The following is a 20,157-nucleotide window of genomic DNA, read 5'->3' on the forward strand; positions in this document are numbered from 1 at the left end:
AAGCAGGATTCTCTGATTACTCAAAACCGGGGAGAGCTCCAGCAGGGAAATCAAAGACCTCAAAAAATGCTTTTGGTTTAAGCTGTGGCAGTTACAACTTTCTCAATTGTTGATGAGACAAGAGTTTGACACCTGATCCTTTTTAATGTTCTCTTCAAACACACCTATCCTTAAATAACATTTATTTTAGCCCTCAAAGATAAAGAAGAGACTTGTTAAAGGCTGAGTGTCATTCAGAGGAACAGTGCTTACCTAGTATGTGCAAGGCCCTGGGTTTGGCCCTCAGTACCGGAAAAACAGTAAGAGAAGAAGGGAGGGAGGGAGAGAGAGGCAGAGAGTCAGAGAGAGAGAGGCAGAAAGAGACAGACAGTATAAGTCAGAGAGAAAAACAGAGAGACAGACAGAGAGTGTACACCATAAAGACCAGGTGCCTTTTGAATCTTGTGTAAAGTAGGAACAGACTACCTAAGTCCAGAAACAAATAACAATGCTGGCACACACCAGGCCTCTGTGAACTAACTCTACATGTTGGTATTTAGGCATCTGATAAGCCATAATTACTTCCCTTCTGTTGGCTTATCTCTACATCTGAGAAGAGATACACTATTTAGAACATTACGAATATTACAGACTTGGACTGAGAAACCTAGCCCTTACACAGTAAGAGATAAACTGTGCAGTTGCTAACTAAAAAGGTCATGTAACTAAACCTCAAAATGCCCGTCATGCACCTAACTCATCTGTGTCTTGTCCTTTTTGACCCTTAAAAATACCTGTAGAGTTGTCCTCACGAATGGTGTCAGTTGTTCTTGGCCAACACCTCTTCCTGGGCCTGGCTGAAACCCCCAACCAACTGTGCACTGCCTCTGCCAGTTCTGTTCTCGCAGTGGCTCCCTCCAGGGTTTGGTTCTGGATATTGGCTCAAACCAGGAGATACCAGGACCATAAATCTTGGGAAGGTTTTCTTTCTTAGTAGCAAATTTCCCATTTTCCAATGGAACAAACCAAGAAACTCCTACAGGAAATATTTTTAAGAGAGATTTTTTTTTTAGTCCAACCCAACTATTGTCAAAGACAAGCATATAATACAGACTTTCGGGGATCAGCTGTGAGGTACCCCAAGTCACTATTAGCCAGTCTGACTTCGCAAATATAGTTCCAATACTTTCTAAATCTGTTAAAATGGTGAACAGGGGTTGGTAGAGTGAATATATAGTCATCAAGAAACAAGACTGTTAGCTTTGTAAGACTTAACACACTACTTTTTCTGCCACAATGATCATAAACTAACTGGAATAAAGAAGTCAACCTTCAAAATGAAGATTATTAAATTGAGAGAAAATACACTGACCTTCACAGGAATTCTGCCTGCTCTTGCTTAACTTTTTGTCTCCAAGAGACTTGGCAAAGAACATTTTCTCTTTGATTATTTCTCCTGACAAAGAAGTCCCACCACTGTCCTCTTCTAATATGGCCTCACTAGAACTTGGAGTTGGGAAAGTTATCCCAACATCACGAGTGTGTTTCTTGACACCACTAACAATCTCCAAGTTACCTGAAAGAAAGATCATAGATGTGATTATTAGAAACATAATTCAATTAGATAAATTCTGGCTTATACACTTGGATTTTTGTCAATTTTTAAGTGAAAAGTAACACCTAGATTTATGTGTGTATGTGTACAATTTTAATGTTTATTTCATATTAATTTATTGGTTTACTTACATATTTTGCTGGTCCTAGGGCTTGAACTCTGACCTATCCCTATGCTTCTTTTGCTCAAGGCTAACACTCACACTTTTGGCTTTTTCTGTGATTATCTAGAGATAAAGAGTTTCGTGGACTTTCCTGCCCAGAAAGGCTTTAAACCATGATTCCCAGATCTCAGTCTCCTGAGTAGCCAGGATTATAGACATAAAGCATCAGCACTTTTATTTCCTTTACTATGTCAGTTTCAATCTGTTTAAGGACCTTTTTTTTATTACAATAGAAAAGTCGAAATTCAAGTAATTTACCTGCTTGGATGCCTTTGTTGAGCATTTGCTCAGTGCAAAGAGTAGAGTTCAAGCTCATGCAACTACTGGCAGATGAAACAGAGTCAGAAGAAATCATGTGGTTTGCCATCTGAAAAATCAAGATCCCTGTTATAGTTCTCTGTAAGCAATGACATAATCATCTCCAGGATAAACAAGCCTATAGGCTCTCAAGAGTCAAATTGTTGAGATGCAGTTGGAGAAACAATGAACAATGTGAACACAGGCCATGTGTGAATGACTGGGAGAATTCTGGTTCAGCAGAACTGTTATAAAACAGTAAGACACAAGGATGTTATTAGTGGCCATTCTTGCGTCACTCCCAGTTTTCTGGTGGTCAGAGAATGCCATTCCAGTCCTCTTTATTAGACCAGATGGCTCACACACTTTCCCAGAGCTTGGGGAGAACTCTAAAAACGATGCGACCCAACCTTAGCCTGATGCTTTTCCAGAATGTCATTTTCACTTGACACCTATATATAATTTTGATGCTGTCTAAAAAAGCCTGGAAGGATCTAAGTGATGAAGTGTATAGAGTGCTCTCCTATACTAAGAGTGGATTTGGACACTCAGACAAAGACAAAGAGCAAAGTACTAAAGGAACTATGATATTTCTTGAATAAGTGGAGAATTATAAAACACATGCAAGAGCCTGAAACACCTTTAAAATAGCTATATAACAAGCAAATAGAGCAATAAAGACAAATTTAGCTATTGAATCTGATAGAAATGAAAAGATTATCCAAATATAGTCGAACAGTATAAAACTTCAACTTGGTTCTCACAGAAATGTCTTGCCTCAGGTTGTAACTTCATCATTGTAGGAGAAATGTTGTTTTGATGAGTCTGAAGTAGTCTCACAAATTTTTCTGTCCAGGCTATCTTTGAACTATGATCCTTAGAGTACTTAGCCTCCTGAGTCACTAGGATCACAGGCATAATCCTGTGGGCACTTGGCTCTGCAGTTTTTGAAGACGCACTAGGGCAACTAATTTGACCAAGATGTCCACCTGAACAGGGCAGAGAAATTCCCAGAGACAATATCCAGCAGGAGGATTAAATGTCCAAGGACAGTCAGTGTACAACTGTTGGATTCACAGCATTTTTTATTCTAACCTGTTTAATCAACGAAGCTCTAACCTTCCATATTGTGATGATCCCAAAGGGCAGTTTAACTAATTACCAGAATTTTTGCTCTACTTGGGCTAATATAAATATTATATTAAATATAAACATTATACATGGCTCAATATAATGCTGCCTTCAGAAAAGAAGACATCTTAAATGAAGTTAATGAGTAATTTCAAATCCTTCAGGCTGACCTCAAAACACTACAAGATCCAAGAAATTCAATACTGATAAGGTTGCTTAACTGGAACCCAAATTCAGAAGATAGCATACTCTTAAGTGCATCACTATCCTGAGAGTCCTGGGAAAGTTCAACAGGAAGTATCTAAGCAAAACTATTTACATAATTACATCAGGGGTCAAATAACCCTTAGGAAAAATATACTAAACATACAGGCAAATACTAGCTTTGTCTTAGAAGTCTCTGACAATGTATGAACTATTGATATGACTTTCACTGGGCAACACTAGGTGACTAGTGCACACGAGCCCTTTTTAATTAACATAGCCCATAAAGTCAATAATGAGATAGCTAAATAAACCACAGCCTTTGTCTGGATTACCCAGGATTGGAAACCCAGCACTGAAAGTCCTACTTTAAAAAGGCCCTTAGAGGAAAACTGATGTATATACTTTAATGAGTATTGAAAAAAAATACTCCAAACTCTTTTAAAAAGACAGGTTTGAGAAATTTCTGATGACAGGAGTCAATGGTGATTTTGTTGGGGACTAAGAAGTCCTCTGACAAGTCTAGGCTCCAATCATTATTTGCTTCTAAAAGACTGGAGTACAACTGCCAGTGTGGTACAAGGAACCATTCCTCATCAATAATGAAACTATGTATTTTTTTAATGACTAATTGGACCCTACTTATTATTAGGAAAGACCCCAAAGCAGATTTTTCTACAGCCACTAAGTTGACTTGGTATTCTGATTCCCAGCTTTCTGTATATGCTGCTAGTGTCTAGTTCCACTGGTATGAATAGACTTGCTCTGTGAGGTTAATGCTTAAGTGACCTTCCTCCCAGAGAAGCAGCAAATGCAGGTGTATGCACCACCTGAATAGGTACTCCATCTTCAGCTGATGGTAACCCAGGAAAAACCACCAGAGTGTCATGCCCTCCATTGTCAAGGTTTTGCTTCTGTTTAAGGCTTAAAACAATATAAAATCTGATCCAGTCCTACCACTCATTTTTTAAAAATGTGTTAATACTCAACCCAACATAATCTTTAAACTACAAGTAAAAGCCACACTTGAGACTACTTTGTTAATAAGTTTATCAATTCTGACCTAGATGGACAAGAAAGTAAACAAACACTATTAAGGCTGCTAGTTATTTACTTCAGCCACACATTATAGGTAATAACCCACTAAAAATCTTTTTTTTTTTTTTTTTTTTTTTTTTTTTTTTGCCAGTCCTGGGCTTGAGCTCTGGGCCTGAGTACTGTCCTTGGACTTTCTCAAGGCTAGAGCTCTACCACTTGAGCCTCAGCACCATTTCCGGCTTTTTTCTTTGTATGTGTTACAGAGGAATCGAACCTGGGTCTTCATGCATGCTAGGCAAGCACTTTAACTGCTAGACCAAACTCCTGGCCCTAAAAATCACTTTTATCAATATAAAGACCCTTTGAGAAGTCACCCTTAATAGGTGAGCAATATGTAAATGTGAAGGTATAGGACATTATGGCACATTACCATCAATTATATGAACACTTGGATAACATTAAATTTATACTTTTATTTTTCCTCTATCTTGTTGACCTTAAATTACTGAATTGATTTGTATGTTGTTCCATTTACATTATTATGCTTGTATGTCATCTTAACAATAAACAAAAACCTGGTCAGGTGCTGGTGGCTCATGCCTTGATCCTAGGTACTCAGGAGGCTAAGATCTTAGGTTCATGGATTGAAGCCAGAAGAGTCAGCAAAGTCCATGAGATTATTATATCCAATTTACCTGAAGACTAGAAGTGGAGCTGTGGCTCAAGAGCAGAGCTCTAGCCTTGTGAAAAAAAGCTCAAGGACAGGGGCCAGGCCCTGAGTTTGATCAAGTTCCACAACTGACAAAACTAAAAAAACATGATTTGAGGATTATCATTTTACTCATCATGAGCCATTCACTATGAGCCATTAATGAAACTGTTTAGGATGTTTACCCTACAGTTTCCAACCCCTACATTCTTCTTAGTTCCATATTAGCAGAGGGTAAATGGTTCACGTGCTTTTGCATTCTGCTTAAAAGTAAGCCACAAATAGTTTGCCTTCAAATGGACAGAACTTCAATCAACTATTCTTTACTATTGTTTGGTAGTGCTTCCACGGGGATTAAAAAAACTCCCCAGTGATCTCTGAGGATATATTAGCTACAAGATCTTTAAGTGTTGTGACTCAGGGAACTTTGCTGCAGTGTGTAGATCTTAATCAGTCTGACTTAGGAGCTTCACCTGAGAAGCACCATTCAGATTCATAATCACTTTGCTGAATGCCAGCATAAGCTGTCTTTTTCTGAAGCAAAATTTGTGAACAGGTTGTTTACCTGAGGTTCCAAGTATAGCAAGCTGAGGTTCTAATCATAGCAAGGTTGATGAGGATTAACTGCTAAACAAAAAGGAGTTTTGCCAGTATTTAGGTCTCCTGGACTTAAAAGTTTGGAGGGTTCCCGGGGCTAGCAGGCTACTGTAGAATATATACACACTTAATTTGGAGCTTATAGTGAAACCCCTAGATTTGAGACAGACTTTGAGCCCTTAATTTGGTCAGCAAATGTCAAACTGCTTTTAAAACTCTCAAAGACTGATGGAGGTTTGCCCATGCTCAACCTTACTCTTGTTCAGTTGCTGAGTCAAGTTTCCCAACCTGTGTTTCTCAAAGCAAGTGGCCAATATGGCCAATGGATGACCTTGTTCTTTCTGGGCAGTAACTTGAACTTAGGCCTTCAGGTTCTTGCTTGGCTTTTTTTGCTCATTGCTGATACTCCACCATTTGAACCTCTAGTCCAGTAGCAGCCAGTTGTGTGATGTGAAGGAAGCTGAAAAATTTACCCTTGGGATGATCTACTACTACTACCACTTCAGATCTTAAACTTGCTGAACTGCTAGGAAGCTCAGCAAATATCAAGCTACCTTGTTAGATGACCCTAATGTGACCCTGCAAACAACTATCAGGTTTAGAACTAGCTATGTTGCTGCCTGCAGGATCTCAGCCTGTAACCATGAACCATGAGTTTATGCAAGTCCTTGATACTTTTTTAGTTGACATATGTGACTCACTGGAAATTTGGTCCTGCAAACTGAGAACTCTTCATGCATGAAAAGTTTCATGTATTATGGAAAACATCACACTGGGTATATGCAGTGGGGTGTGTACAAAACTCAAACCACTGCGCAGCATATATATCTACCCAAAAGGTTAAATTAAGAGACTCAGGAAGGAGGAAAGTATGCCTTTATGATCAACTAGGCCCATGGTGTTATTGGAGGGGGGCATTTCTACCTCCAATAAGAACATAAAGGGTGATATGCAAACTCCTAAAGCTATCCTCATGGGTAAGGGGTAGCAATCACACACTGCCCTGGATATCAAAGGGATATTCTGTAAGTAGAAAGGACAGCCCAACAACGATGTTTATGAAACCCTCTCTCTCATTGGAAGTTAAACACTCATATAGACTTATCTGAAAAGTTCGTTTTTGTTATGATTTAACTGTATCCATTAAGACGCTCAGGTGGGTGAATTGTATTAACTAAAATTTTCGGGTATTACCTCAAAGAGCCAGGGTTACATACAACAATGAGAGGTAACCCAGAGGTGACAACTTTGTTTAAACAGTACCTGAAGAAAAGAAGTTGCCTGTAATGACAGAGTAATCAAGATTGTGGTCAATGCTCCTTTAGAGACTGACAAGTGGACTTCATTCAGATGCCCAAGGCTACTGGAAACTTCAGATATCTACTAGCTTTTGTAGATACATTTTCTAGTTGGGTCAAGGCATATCCTACAGTACCAAAAGAATTTCAGAGGTGTTTGAGCTCTGCTAAAAGTCATTATCCTTATATATGGCAAGCCTAATTCCTTACAAGTAACAGTAGACCTCTCGTTTCCAAAGTAACAAAACACATGGGTTACATGGCATCAAGTCAGGTGCCAGTAGCTCATACTTGTAGAACAAGCTAGCTTCTCAGGAGGCTAAGATCTGCCCTCCTAACTCCCTACAGGATCAATGGTTGAACAACTAAACAGAATTTTCCATAAAAGGCCTCAAGTATCTTAAAAAAAAAACCCAACTTTATTCAAGCAACACACCTTAGACAATCATGAATTATACAGCTGCCACTCTTTTTCTTGCTCCAAAACAGCCTCAGTCTGACTGCAGATTAGACTATAGTTTCTGAGGTCTACACAGGTGTACACACACATACAGGCATGTACATTCACTCAATCAGAGATCAGTTTAAACATACTATATACAAATATGGCCTCAAAATGGAACACAGACTTAAATAACAGCTATTATTATTATAGTATTTAAAAAAGGAGAAACTCTGTGACTATGCAAATATTCTCAACACTGAAAGCACAATCCACTTCATAAAAGAAAAACTTTTAAAAATGGATTTCATTATTCACTACTGTATTTCAAAAGACACTGTTGTGAAATAAAAAGACAATGATAGACTAGGAGAAATTATCTTAATAAGTCTTATAAACAATATAAAAACTCTCACAAGTAGGCAACAAGATTAATGAACTCATTTAGAAATGGGCAAAACTTATGAACAGACATTTTACCAAAGCAGATAAGAATGATCAGTAAGCACAAGAAAAGATGTACAGCAGACATTAGGGAAATTCAGAATAAAATCACAATTAAGATACTACCGGGCCCACCACATGAATAGTAACACTGCTTACAAGGATGTAAAAAACAAAACCCCTGAACATACTGCAAGTAGGAATTTAAAATAATGCCACTTTGAAAACATCTTGGCAGTTCCTTAAAAAATGAAAGAGAACATTGCTATATGACTCAGCAATTCCATTTCTAAATACCTGAAAATAAAGAAAGAAAAATTTTATCCACACAAAACCTTTTAAATAAATGTTCTTAGCAGCAGTCATATCATGAATGGGTGGTGGTGATGAGTAACTATCTCTAGACAGTTGATGATGGCTGAGAAACAGGAAGATGGAACTCATAAAATAAAAACTTGAAAAGAAGATTGTGGCGATGCAGATTTAATGAGTAGTTAGTAACTTGGGCATATAAGCCATGGTTCAAAGCCAGCCTAGGCAGCAAAGTTCATGGGACTCTTTATCTCTAATTCATCACCAAAAAGCCAAAGGTGGAGCCTTGTCTCAAATGGTAGAGTAGTAAGTAGCCTTGAACAAAGAAGCTCAGGGACAGCCTAGGCCCCAAGTTCAAGCCCTAGGACCAATACTAAAAAAAGATTTAATGAGTTCAGCAGGACTAAATGATGTGTTAGGCCATAGAAATGGGGCGAATTATTTCAGTTAAAACACTTCATCATCTGAGGCACAATTAAAGGTGGATCTTTAAAGTAACATTTAATAGGTGGAGCCTAAAATTAATGAAGCTGCTGAAGCAGACCCTGGTGTACTCTGGGTACAGAGGCATCAAAAATGTTGATAAGTGATGAGTGACTAGCATCATGGGTCTCCCATATCCTTCCAAGACCGAGACTCGGTGAACCTCTTGCATTTTCATAGTACATGAGCACCTCTTGCATTTTCATAGTACATGAGCACGCATGGTATGTTCCATAGCTAGTGGCAAAACTTGTTTACCATTAGAAGATTAGGAGACTTAGAATGTTTTTCCTTGTTAGTTCAAACATCTTTCTAATTAATTCTCGACCATAAAAAAGATAAACATTTTACAGAATATAAAACATAAGTTCTTTTTTTTTTTGACAGTCCTGGGCTTGAGCTCAAGGCTTGAGCACAGTCCTTGGACTTTCTCAAGGCTAGCGCTCTACCACTTGAGCCTCAGCACCACTTCTGGCTTTTTGCTATGTATGTGGGGTACCGAGGAATTGAACCAGTCTTCGTGCATGCTAGGCAAGCACTCTACCACTAGGCCAAACTCCTGGCCCAAAACATAAGTTCTTTCTAAACATATTTATCAGTGCTCTAGGACAGTGGAAATTAAAAGAGCAGACAAAAAATAGTGTTTACTGGGAGGTAGAGAATTGGAACCCTTATTTTCTACTTGTACTGGTGTAAAGTCTTGCTGGCACTTTAGAAAACTGAGTTTTCAAATGGTTAAACAGAGTTACATATGATTAAGCAATTTCATTCCTAAGTAGATTTCTATGAGAATAAAAACATAGCCACACACAAACTTGCATATCAACTTCAATAGCTTTGTTCATACTAATTAAAAAATGAAAACCTAAACTGGTATTTGGCCATAAAACAATGAATACATAAATGTGTATACTGGTGCTGGTCCCTGATCTTTTTTTACTCAAGGCTAGCACTCACTCTACCACTTGAGCCACAGATCCATTTGGTTATTTATTTATTTTTTTTGGTGCTTAGTTGAAGATAAAGAGTCTCACAGGCTCTCTTGACTGCTGGGTTTGAACCATGATCCTCAGGTCCCAAGTCTCCTGAGTAGGATTACAGGCATGAGACACTGGTGCCTGGCCTAAAATCATTTTTAATTAATAAAACTACTAAACTGCACATTTTAAGTGAGTACATGTTATGACATATAAATTAGTTTAGGAAAGCTGAGCTGGGTTGGTAGCATATGCCTGGAAAACTTGGGGGGCTGAGGTGCAAGGATTACAAATTTAAGCCTAATCTAGGTTACATAGTGAGTTCAAGAACATGGTTGGATTACATAGTGAAGCTATCTCAAAAAAGAAAATTTGTGCGTGCATCTTCACTCAACAAAATTAGGGGATTTAGAGGTTATACACATTTCCCCATACCTGGAGAACAAATATTTGTACTAATGTATCAAAAAGCATGATCAAGTCATATAACAGGAGGTCTAACAAGTTTGAGGATGTCAAAACTTCTAAAGTGGGAGAAAATTTGGTTCTTCCTATGTTTTTCTATGTATACAAACTAAAATAGATTATAAAGCTTTGTTTAGAGAAAAGTTTTTATCATGCACTGTTTCAAACATTTCCTATGTTACTGACACAGAGAAAGTGTTTTCAGATACAGAATGACAAAACTATAGGCACTGGCCAGATGCAGTGGCTCACACCTGTAATCCTAGCTACTCACGAGGCTGAGATCTGGGGATCATGGCTCAAACCCAGCCCGGGCACTAAAGACCATGAGACTCTTATCTACAATTAATCACTAGAAAACAGCAAATGGTGCTGTGGCTCAGGGGTAGGGCAGTACGCTTGAGCTAAAGAGCTCAGGGACAGTGCCCCCAGGCCTAGAATACAAGCCCCCCCAAAATAAAAAAATTTAAAAATACAGGTACTGGATTCTCTAGGTATGATGTAATATATAGTATTCTAATTTCAGCCAGTGCAATGGTGCCATGTAATGTTTATTTTCCTTATAGACTGACTATACGCACAATACACAGACCTGTATTTGTGTCTAATTTGTATGGACCACAAATAACTTTTTAAAATTAATTCATAGATGCTACTGGTAAACTACCAACCATCCATGGAGAATCTCATCAACCTTCAGACCTTGAGTGTGAATTAGGCCACATAAGTTCTATATAATGGCCACATACAGATGTGACTATAAACGTAAGTGGTTATTGATATTATCAACTACTATGGTTTAAATGTTGTATATAATCTGGCAAGGAGCTATGTGCTTGCTGCTTTAGTTTTAATGTTTACTATTACAAGAGCAAACTTACTGATTGATACTTTATTCTGAAAAGGGAAAAGAGGAAAAAATGACAATCTCAAAGATGTTTTGGAACTCTTGAATTACATTTCTTTCAAAAGTATAAGGTGATGGATGCCAGTGGCTCATGCCACTGATCTAAGGCTTGCAGTTCAGACAAACAATAAAGTACAAAAAAAGTAAAAAAGTAGAGCTTGGTTCAACTGGTAAAGCACTAGCTTTGAACCAAAGTAGCTCAAGGACAGTGTCCAGGTCTTGAGTTGAAGCCCAGGCACCACACACACGCATGCACGCACACAATTAGGTATGACTTAGGTCCAACTCATTCTCATACTTGTTGGTTAGAGACATCAGATATAGACAAGCTTTTCAATTAAGAAACAACTTTGTACATGAAAATGAGCTTGGATAAACATATCCATCCATTATGTAGGAAGACTGTTACTACTGCTCACCAAGCAGCATGTAGGACATGCTTTTCCTTCTAAGGAACAGATTTGCAGCAATTAATTTAAAATCATGCAAGTTTAGGACCAGATAGGTACACACCAGCAAATCACAGTCAAAATTAGTAATAAAGTCTGTGATACCAAAAGACAGACTTTTATCATGAAAAGTTTTAGGAAATGTCCAAATCAATGAAAAATTACAGACCCCATCACCTCTGGCAATACTGGGGTTTGATCTCAAGTGCTTGAATTTACTAGGTCCTGAGTAGGTCCTACCACTTGAGCGAGGCCTCCCAGAGTTTTGCTTGGTCATTTTGCAGGCAGGGATTTTACCCAGGGCCAGCCTCAGACCATATTCCTTTATCTATGTTTCTAGCACAGCTTTGATTATAGAACGCCTGGCTTGGTTATGGAATCTCAATTTTTTTTGCTGGGGCAGGCCTTCAACCACATCCTCCTGATCTCTACTTTGAGTAGCTAGAATTACAGCTTTAAGCCATCATGCTTGGCACTGAAAAATACAATTTTAAGGGGCCGGGAGTTTGGCCTCGTGGTCGAGTGCTTGCCTAGCATGCATGAAGACCCGGGTTCAACTCCTAGGTACCATATACATAGAAAAAAGCCAGAAGTGGTGCTGAGGCTCAAGTGGCAAAGCTCTAGCCTTGAGAAAATCCAAGGACAGTGCTCAGGCCCTGAGCTCAAGCCCAGGACCGGCAAAATAAATAAATAAATAAATAAATACATACATACATACATACATACAGTTTTAACAATAAAATTTAGTACCTACTGAGAGGGTGAACCAATTATAAAGTGTTTGTATAAAAAGTAGCATTTTCACACATACATATATAATGTCAGTCATGGGGCTTGAACTCAGGGCCTAGGTGTGGTCACTGAGTTATTTTTTGCTCAAGGCTAGTATTCTACCACTTTGAGCCACAGAACCATTTCTGATTTTCTGTTGGTTATTGGAGACAGTCTCATGGACTTTCTTGCCCAGGCTGGCAGGAACCATAATCCTCAGATCTCAGCCTTCTGAATAGCTAGGACTACAGACATGAGCCACCAGGGCCTGACCTACATTTTGCTTATTTAATTCCAAAAGATAAGACTGAAAAATTGTGAATCAGGAACTCAGGTCATCTTTAAAAAACTTAGTATCTACTCTAAAGTATGTTAGATAAATAACTATGAAACCCCCCAAATCTCCATTTTGTTTATAAGTCCCTGGAAATTTTCCTGTGATACCAGAGTAAGACTGCAGAAAGAAAAAACAAAAACAAAAAGCCAAAATTCAAACTATAGCTATAAGGATTGCTTAAATATACCATGGAAGTTATTATGGCCAATCGTCATTAAAATGTCCAATGGTCAAGGATCACAGTTCGAAGCCAGCCCAAGTAAAAAAGTCCCCAAGAGACTCTTATCCCTAACCAACCACCAGAAAACCAGAAGTGGAACTGTGGCTCACAGTAGTACAGCAATAGTCCAGCAAAAAGAAGGGACAGCATCCCGGCCCTAAGTTCAAGCCCCACAATAAATAACAACAAAACAAAACAAAACACAAGCAAGAGAAACACTTAAGAACTAAGAGATAATCTATAGAATGTGAGAATATCTTCACCAGCTGTTTATTTCTTAAATAAAAGACTGATATTCATAATATACAAAGAGTTCAAAAATTAAATAGTAAAACAGTAATCCAAGTAATAAAAAAGCCAAGGAACTAAATACAACAAATGGCTGATATATGAAGAAATGTTTAACATCCTAAGCCATAAAAGACAGGTAGCAAAAAAAGGAAATCAAAATCACACTGAAATTGCATCTTACCCTAGACCGAATGGTATCAATCAAGGAAATAAACAAATGTGTGTGAGAGGAGAAACTCTCATACACCGTTAATGAGAATGTAAACCACGGCAATCACTATGGAAATCAGTTTAGATTTTTATTTTTCTCAAAAAACTAAAACTAGGGCCAGGAATTTGGCCTAGTGATAGAGTGCTCACCTAGCATGCATGAAGCCCTGAGTTCGATTCCTCAGTACCACATGCACAGAAAAAGCCAGAAGTGGTGCTGTGGTTCACATGGCAGAGTGCTAGCCTTGAGTAAAAAAATGTCCAAGGACAGTGATCAGGTCCTAAGTTCAAGCCCCAGAACTGTCAAAGGAAAAAAAAAAACCAACTAAAACTAGACCTCCTTTCATTATAACCCTGTTGTTCCAAGGCTGGGCATATATCTGAAGGAGAATAAATCAGTATTAGAAAGGTACCTGCACATCTATAGTTATTGCAGCACTGTGTGGAATCAAAGGAGATATCCAATTACAAATGAATAATGATTATATAATGGCACATGATTAATAATTACATCTTATATAACACATTTGTACATATACATATTATGGATACACAACCATAAGAAAGCAAAATGAAATCAGGCAATTTGAAGGAAAATGGATGGAATTTGAAGACAGTATTGAGACAAACCAAACTCAAAAACCCATACTGTTTTTGTATGCTTTTATGTGCAAGCCAGACCTGAAGGACATCAAGAATTTGAAAAGCCTACAAATTATGTATCAAATAAAACATTTCTATTTAAGACCTAGAGAATTTATACAACTTATATTCATAATAAAATGAGAATAATTTAAAAGTGAGCAAAGGATGAAAACAGGAATTCCTCACAGAACATATACAAACAGGGTTGATAGCACATGAAAAGGTAATCAATATTACCAGTCATTAGGAAAATGCAATTCTATTAGGACAGCTATAATCGAAATATATAACTATGATAACTACTGATAAAGATATGGAGAAACTACAGAGTCCTAATATGCTCATAGAACCACTTTGGAAAACAAAATAGTATTGGGTATGGTGAAGTATACCTGAGAAGCATACCTAAGAAGGTGAGGGAGAAGATCTTGAATTTAAGAGCAGTCTGGACTGCATACAAAGAATCTGATTCTTTTTTGTTTTTTTTTTTTTTGAGCTCGTCTTGGTTTGAGCTCAGGGCCTAAGCACTGTCCTTGGCCTTTCTCAAGGCTAGAGCTCTATCACTTGAGCCACAGCACCATTTCTGGCTTTTTTTCTATGTATGTGGTGCCACGGAATCAAACCTGGGTCTTGGTGCATGCTAGGCAAGCACTCTACCACTGGGCCAAACTCCTGGCCCCAAGAATCTGATTCTTAAAAAAAAAAAAAAAAAAGAGCCGGGCACAGTGGCTCACATCTGTAATCCTAGCCACTCAGGAGGCTGAGATCTGAGGATCAAGGTTCAAAGCCAGCCTGGGCACTAAAGGACCGGAGACTCTTATTTCCAATTAACCTCTAGAAAATGGGAAGTGGGGCTTGGCTCAATGGTAGGGTGGTAGCCTTGAACTGAAGAGTTCAGGGACAATGCCCAGGGGTAGGGCAGTAGCCTTCAGTTCAAGCCCCATGACCCACAAAAAAAAAAGGAAGGAAAGAAAAGAAAGAAAAAAATCCTGAACAGGTGGCTAGTGGCTCATGTCTATAATCTTAGTTACTCAGGAGGCTGAGATCTGAGGATTATGGTTCAAAGCCAGTCCAGGCACAAAGTCTGGGAAATTCTCATCTCCAATTAACCACCAGAAAACTAGAAGTTTTGCTGTTGCTCAAAGTTGTAGAGTGCTAGTAGCCTTGAGCTGGAAGAGCTCAGTGACAGTGTCCAGGCCCAGAGTTCAAGCCAGTAAGTCCAGGGTGGCAAGTACTCATGGGTTAAACAGTGATGTGCCATATGAACTAGCAATTCTACTTCTGATAATTTCCAGGAAAACTGAAAAAAAAAAAAACAACAACAAACAGACACACATACATATTCTTTTCCAGTCCTGGGGCTTGAACTCAGGGCCTGTGCAGCTTTTTCTGTGTATGCGGTACTGAGAAATTGAACTGAGGGCTTCATGCATGCGAGGCAAGCACTCTACCACTATGCCACATTCTGGCCCCACACATTATTTTATAGTAGCATAAGTTAGCCAAAGAGTAAAGAAAGTAAAACAACCCAAATGCTCATTAACTTTTGGAGGTATAAGTAAAATGTATAGGCATGTAATAGGTTTTATTCAGACATAAGCAACATAAATGAACTTTGACAATATTACCTAAGTAAAAGAAGCTATACACAAAAGGTCAGTGTTATATGATTCTGCTAATATCAAGTGTCCTAAATAAGTAAATCTGCAAAAACACAAAGTGGATTTGTACTGGCAGGGTGGTGTGGTAAACAGAAAATGACTTTCTAATGGGCACAGGGTTTTGGTTTGGGGAAACAAGTGTTTGGGTATTACTGATAAAGACTGTAGAGTCTTTAAATATATTAAAAGCAACTGAATTATATTAAAAGCAACTGAATTATATACTTTAAAAGGTGAAATGTGTGTGAACTTGATCTCAAGAAATGCACTAGAGTGACAAGTATTGAGATATAATCTGGAAAAGCTTAAAAGAATAAAAAAACATAATTTAAAACATTATTTTATAACAATTAAAAAATAAAGTGCAAGAATTCAGGAATAAAAAACTATAAATGTGGTGCATGCCTGTCACCTCAGTACTCCAGAGGTTAAAACAGGAGGATCAAGAGTTCAAGTCTAATGAATTTTTTGTTATTGTTGTTTTGCTAGTACTGGGGTTTGAACTTACACCACATACAAAAATTAATTCAAAATGGATACAAAGCCTAAAAAAAAACAAAACAAAACAAAAAAAAACCTTTCAGAATACAGGGGATTTTTTTTTTTTTTTTGCCAGCCTGGGGCTTGAATTCGGAGCCTGAGCACTGTCCTTGGGCTTTTTCTTCAAGGCTAGTGCCCTCTGCCACTTGAGCCACAGCATCACTTCTGGCTTTTTTGTGTACGTGGTACCAAGGACTTGAACCCAGGTCTTCATGCATGCTAGGCAAGCACTCTACCATTAGACCAAACTCCACGCCACAACAGGAGAAAATTTTTATGACAATAAACCTGATAATAAATTTCTTGGATATGACACCAAAAGCAGACTTCAAACAAATATGGACAAATAAACAAGTTTGACATAAAACTCAAAAACCGGGCCAAAGCCAAACTCAAAAACTTTTATACCAGGAAACATAACTTTCAGAATGAATAAGCTGAATATGGAATGAGAAAGAATACTTAAAAATCACGTATCTGGGCCAGGCCCTGGTGGTCCATGCCTATAATCCTAGCTATTTCAGGAGGTTGATATCTAAGGATCCTGATGTGAAGGTAGGCCAGGCTAGAAGTTTGTGAGACTCTTATATTCAACTGAGCACCAGACATGCTCAAAGTGAAGATGTAGCTCAAGTGGTAGAATACTAGCCTTCAGCAAAAAAGCTCAAGGATGGCACTCAAGTCCCAAATTCAAGCGTCAGCTGTGGCATGTGTTCATACACATGCACACATGCACAGACACACTCACTATAAATCATATATTTGATAAATTATTATCCATAAAATATTAAGAATGCCTGCAACTCAAAAACAAAAACAAGAAAATCTGACAGGACTAAAAATAGGCAAAGGAGTCCAGAGCTATTGGCTCACACAAGTAACCCTAGCTATTCAAGAGGTTTAAGATCCGAAGGATCTGGAAGTCAGCCTTGCAGCCAAGTCTGCAAAATTCCATCTTCAACTAGCGAGGAAAATTCTAGGCTGGAGGCATATATGCTCAAAAGGTACAGTGCCAGAGTTGAGCAAGAAAGCTGAGTATGTATGAGGTCCTGAGTTCAAGCCCCAGGACTAGCACATGTACACATACACACATTATATGTACACACACACACACACACGTGTGTGTGTGTGTGTGTGTGTGTGTGTGTGTGTGTGTATAAATACATACATACACAAAGGAGGGGCAAAGGCATTGGAAACTTTAGTGAAGGCAATACATAAACTGCCAACACACATGAAAAGATGATCTTGGGAGTCATTAGAGAAATAGAAATAAAAAACCTAACCTGCTATCACCTCAAACATGGTTATTATGAAAAGTCAAAACAAGTGTTGGCAGTATTGTAAATGGGGCAATTGCTATGGAAAACAATACTAAGGTTCTTCAAAATGTTAACAATAGAACCAGTACACAATATACTGACTTGTTCTTGTATAAATCCAAAAGAAAAGCAGAATTTTAGTGTAGTTACACACATGTTCATAGCAGCACCACTGACAAAAGAGGTGGATCAATCCCAAATGTCCATCAATGAGTAAATGGATGGATACACACACACACACACACAGACACAGTATATGCAACCTGTCGCATACTTATAAAACCTAAGGATGTTACATTAATGAAATAAATTCATTAAAAGGCAATAGTGGGAAGTGGTGCTATGGCTCAAGTGGTAGAGCACTAGCCTTGAGCTGAAGAGTTTAGGAATAACACTCAGGCCCAGAGGTTAAGCCCCATGCTTGACCGAAATAAATAAAGACAAATAGCATATAATTTCACTCATAAAGTATCAGAATTGGTTAAATTCATATAAACAAAACGTAGATTAATGGTTACTATAGGGAGACATGAAAGAAAAAAAGGAAACAGATTTCTAAGACAAAAACATTCTAGAGACCTGTTTCACAACAATGTGAATATACTTAATACTCAAGAATGATTACCATGACAAATCTCATGTTTTGTACAGTATTTTTGCACTGCAATAAATGCAGAAGTAGAAAAATTCTTTTAACCTACCCTATTCTTCCTGTGTGGAACATTTGCTTAATAGAAACACCAAAATGGGGGGAAAATAGGAAAAGTTAGGTTTTATCCAAACATATGGTAACTTCACACGGAGTAAATCTATTTAAAGAGTCTCATACTGAGAGAAGATGGAGACAAATTTAATTAGATGCTACTAACACTGAGCAAAGTAATTCAGAAAAGCCAGAATCAAAAAGATGAACCAAGTGCCAATTTAAAATACACTAGGCAAAGAAAGATCACAGGTAAAAAATTTTTAATGGTAAACAAAAGTTACTTTATACAATTTATGGTACAAGTTACAGTGAGTAAAGAAGTCTTAAAAAAAATAAACATATAGGGCCAGATGTGGTGGCTCATGCCTGTAATCCTAACTATTCAGGAGGCTGAGATCTGAGGATCGCAGTTCAAAGCCAGCCCAGGCACTAAAGTCCATGAGACTCTTATCTCCAATTAAACTCTAAAAAACCAGGAGTGGTGCTGTGGCTCAAGGGATAGGGCAATAACCTTGAGCTGAAGAGCTCAAGCCAGCATCCAGGCCCAGAGTTCAACCCCAGGACTGGCAAAAAATTTTTTTTGCCAGTCCTGGGCTTGAGCTCAGGGCCTGAGCACTGTCCTTGGACTTTCTCAAGGCTAGAGCTCTAGCTCTTGAGCTTCAGCACCACTTCTGGCCTTTTTTTCTATGTATGTGGTACCAAGGAATCGAACCCAGGTCTTTGTGTATGCTAGGCAAGCACTCTACCACTAGATCAAACTCTGGGCTCCGAAAAAAAAAAAATTTTTTTTTGAGTATATAAATGTGGGCCAGGAGCATGGACTACTGGTTGAGTGCTCATCCTAGCATGCACCATGCCCTGGGTTCAATTCCTCTGTATCACATACACAGAAAAAGCCGGAAGTGGTGGCTCAAGTGGTAGAGCACTAGCCTTGAGAAAGTCCAAGAAGAGTGTACAGGCCCTGAGTTCAAACCCCAGAACTAGCCCCTCCCCCATATATATACATGTATCTTTTTCATGTTGAGTACTAGTGGCTCAGGCCTGTAATCCTAGCTGCTCAAGGAGGGTGAGATCTGGGGATAATGGAGGAAAGGGGGAGAGGGAGGAAGAGGGAGGGAGAGGAAGAAGAGAAAGAGCGCACTGGAGAGTCTGTCCTGCTCCTGAGATTAGTACTCTAATGGAAGCTCTGCTTCCTGCTTTTTTTTTTTTTTCCTTTAAAAAATGCTGGTTAGAAAGCAAAGATATGGAACCAACCCAGATGTCCCTCAGTAGATGACTGGATCAAGATTAAGTACTTATACACAATGGAATTCTATGCTGCCATCAGAAAGAATGACATTGCCCCATTTGAAAGGAAATGGAGAGACTTGGAAAAAATCCTATTAAGTGAAATAAGCCAGACCCAAAGGAATACAGGCCTAATGGTTTCCCTCATTTGTAATAATTAGTACATATCTAGGGCTCCCCTAGCAGAGGATTACAATAGCACAAAACCTAGATACATAAGATCATATAGGGTGAGACCAAATGAAAGGATCTCTAGGATATGGATGTGTGATTATTGTTCTTAATGTACTATTATTTCTCTTCTCCTTTGTTGCCCTTTGGTTAATCTCATATTGTTACTGTATCTGACTTTGTTACCTGGTATACTATATATACATTTATTTGTTATTTGAAATAGGGAAGGGAAGGGGGAAACAAGATGATTGGGAGGGGTGGGAGGAAGGAAACGGGGACAAAAACATGAGAAGAGGAATCAATGTGTGAGAAGTAATGTACCTACTATCTGGCAAATATAATTGTAACCTCTCTATACATTACCTCGATAATAAAAAAATAAAATAAAAAAGAACAAAAGGTCAAGTTTGAGCTGCCAAAAAAAAAAAAATGCTCGTTAGTTGGAGATAAAAGTCTCTTGCCTAGTCGAGGCCTTTTAAACCG

At 38.3% G+C, this 20,157-nt stretch overlaps 1 protein-coding gene across 3 annotated transcripts in view; it reads right to left on the reverse strand.

Annotated features, from left to right (window-relative positions):
• Nucleotides 1–20,157, reverse strand: part of Alms1 (ALMS1 centrosome and basal body associated protein) — a 112,825-nt gene that overhangs the window by 5,596 nt on the left and 87,072 nt on the right. For all 3 annotated transcript variants that reach the window (XM_090336692.1, XM_090336691.1, XM_090336690.1), the window contains 3 exons: nucleotides 2,016–2,124; nucleotides 1,352–1,555; nucleotides 774–1,015 (listed from right to left, as the gene is read on the reverse strand). In XM_090336692.1, the coding sequence (XP_090192818.1) occupies nucleotides 774–1,015; nucleotides 1,352–1,555; nucleotides 2,016–2,124 (555 nt within the window). The remainder of the gene's footprint in view (nucleotides 1–773; nucleotides 1,016–1,351; nucleotides 1,556–2,015; nucleotides 2,125–20,157) is intronic.

This window comes from Megascapheus bottae, chromosome 7 (assembly GCF_031878675.1).
Source record: "Megascapheus bottae isolate mThoBot1 chromosome 7, mThoBot2.hap1, whole genome shotgun sequence".
Lineage (NCBI taxonomy): Eukaryota > Metazoa > Chordata > Mammalia > Rodentia > Geomyidae > Megascapheus > Megascapheus bottae.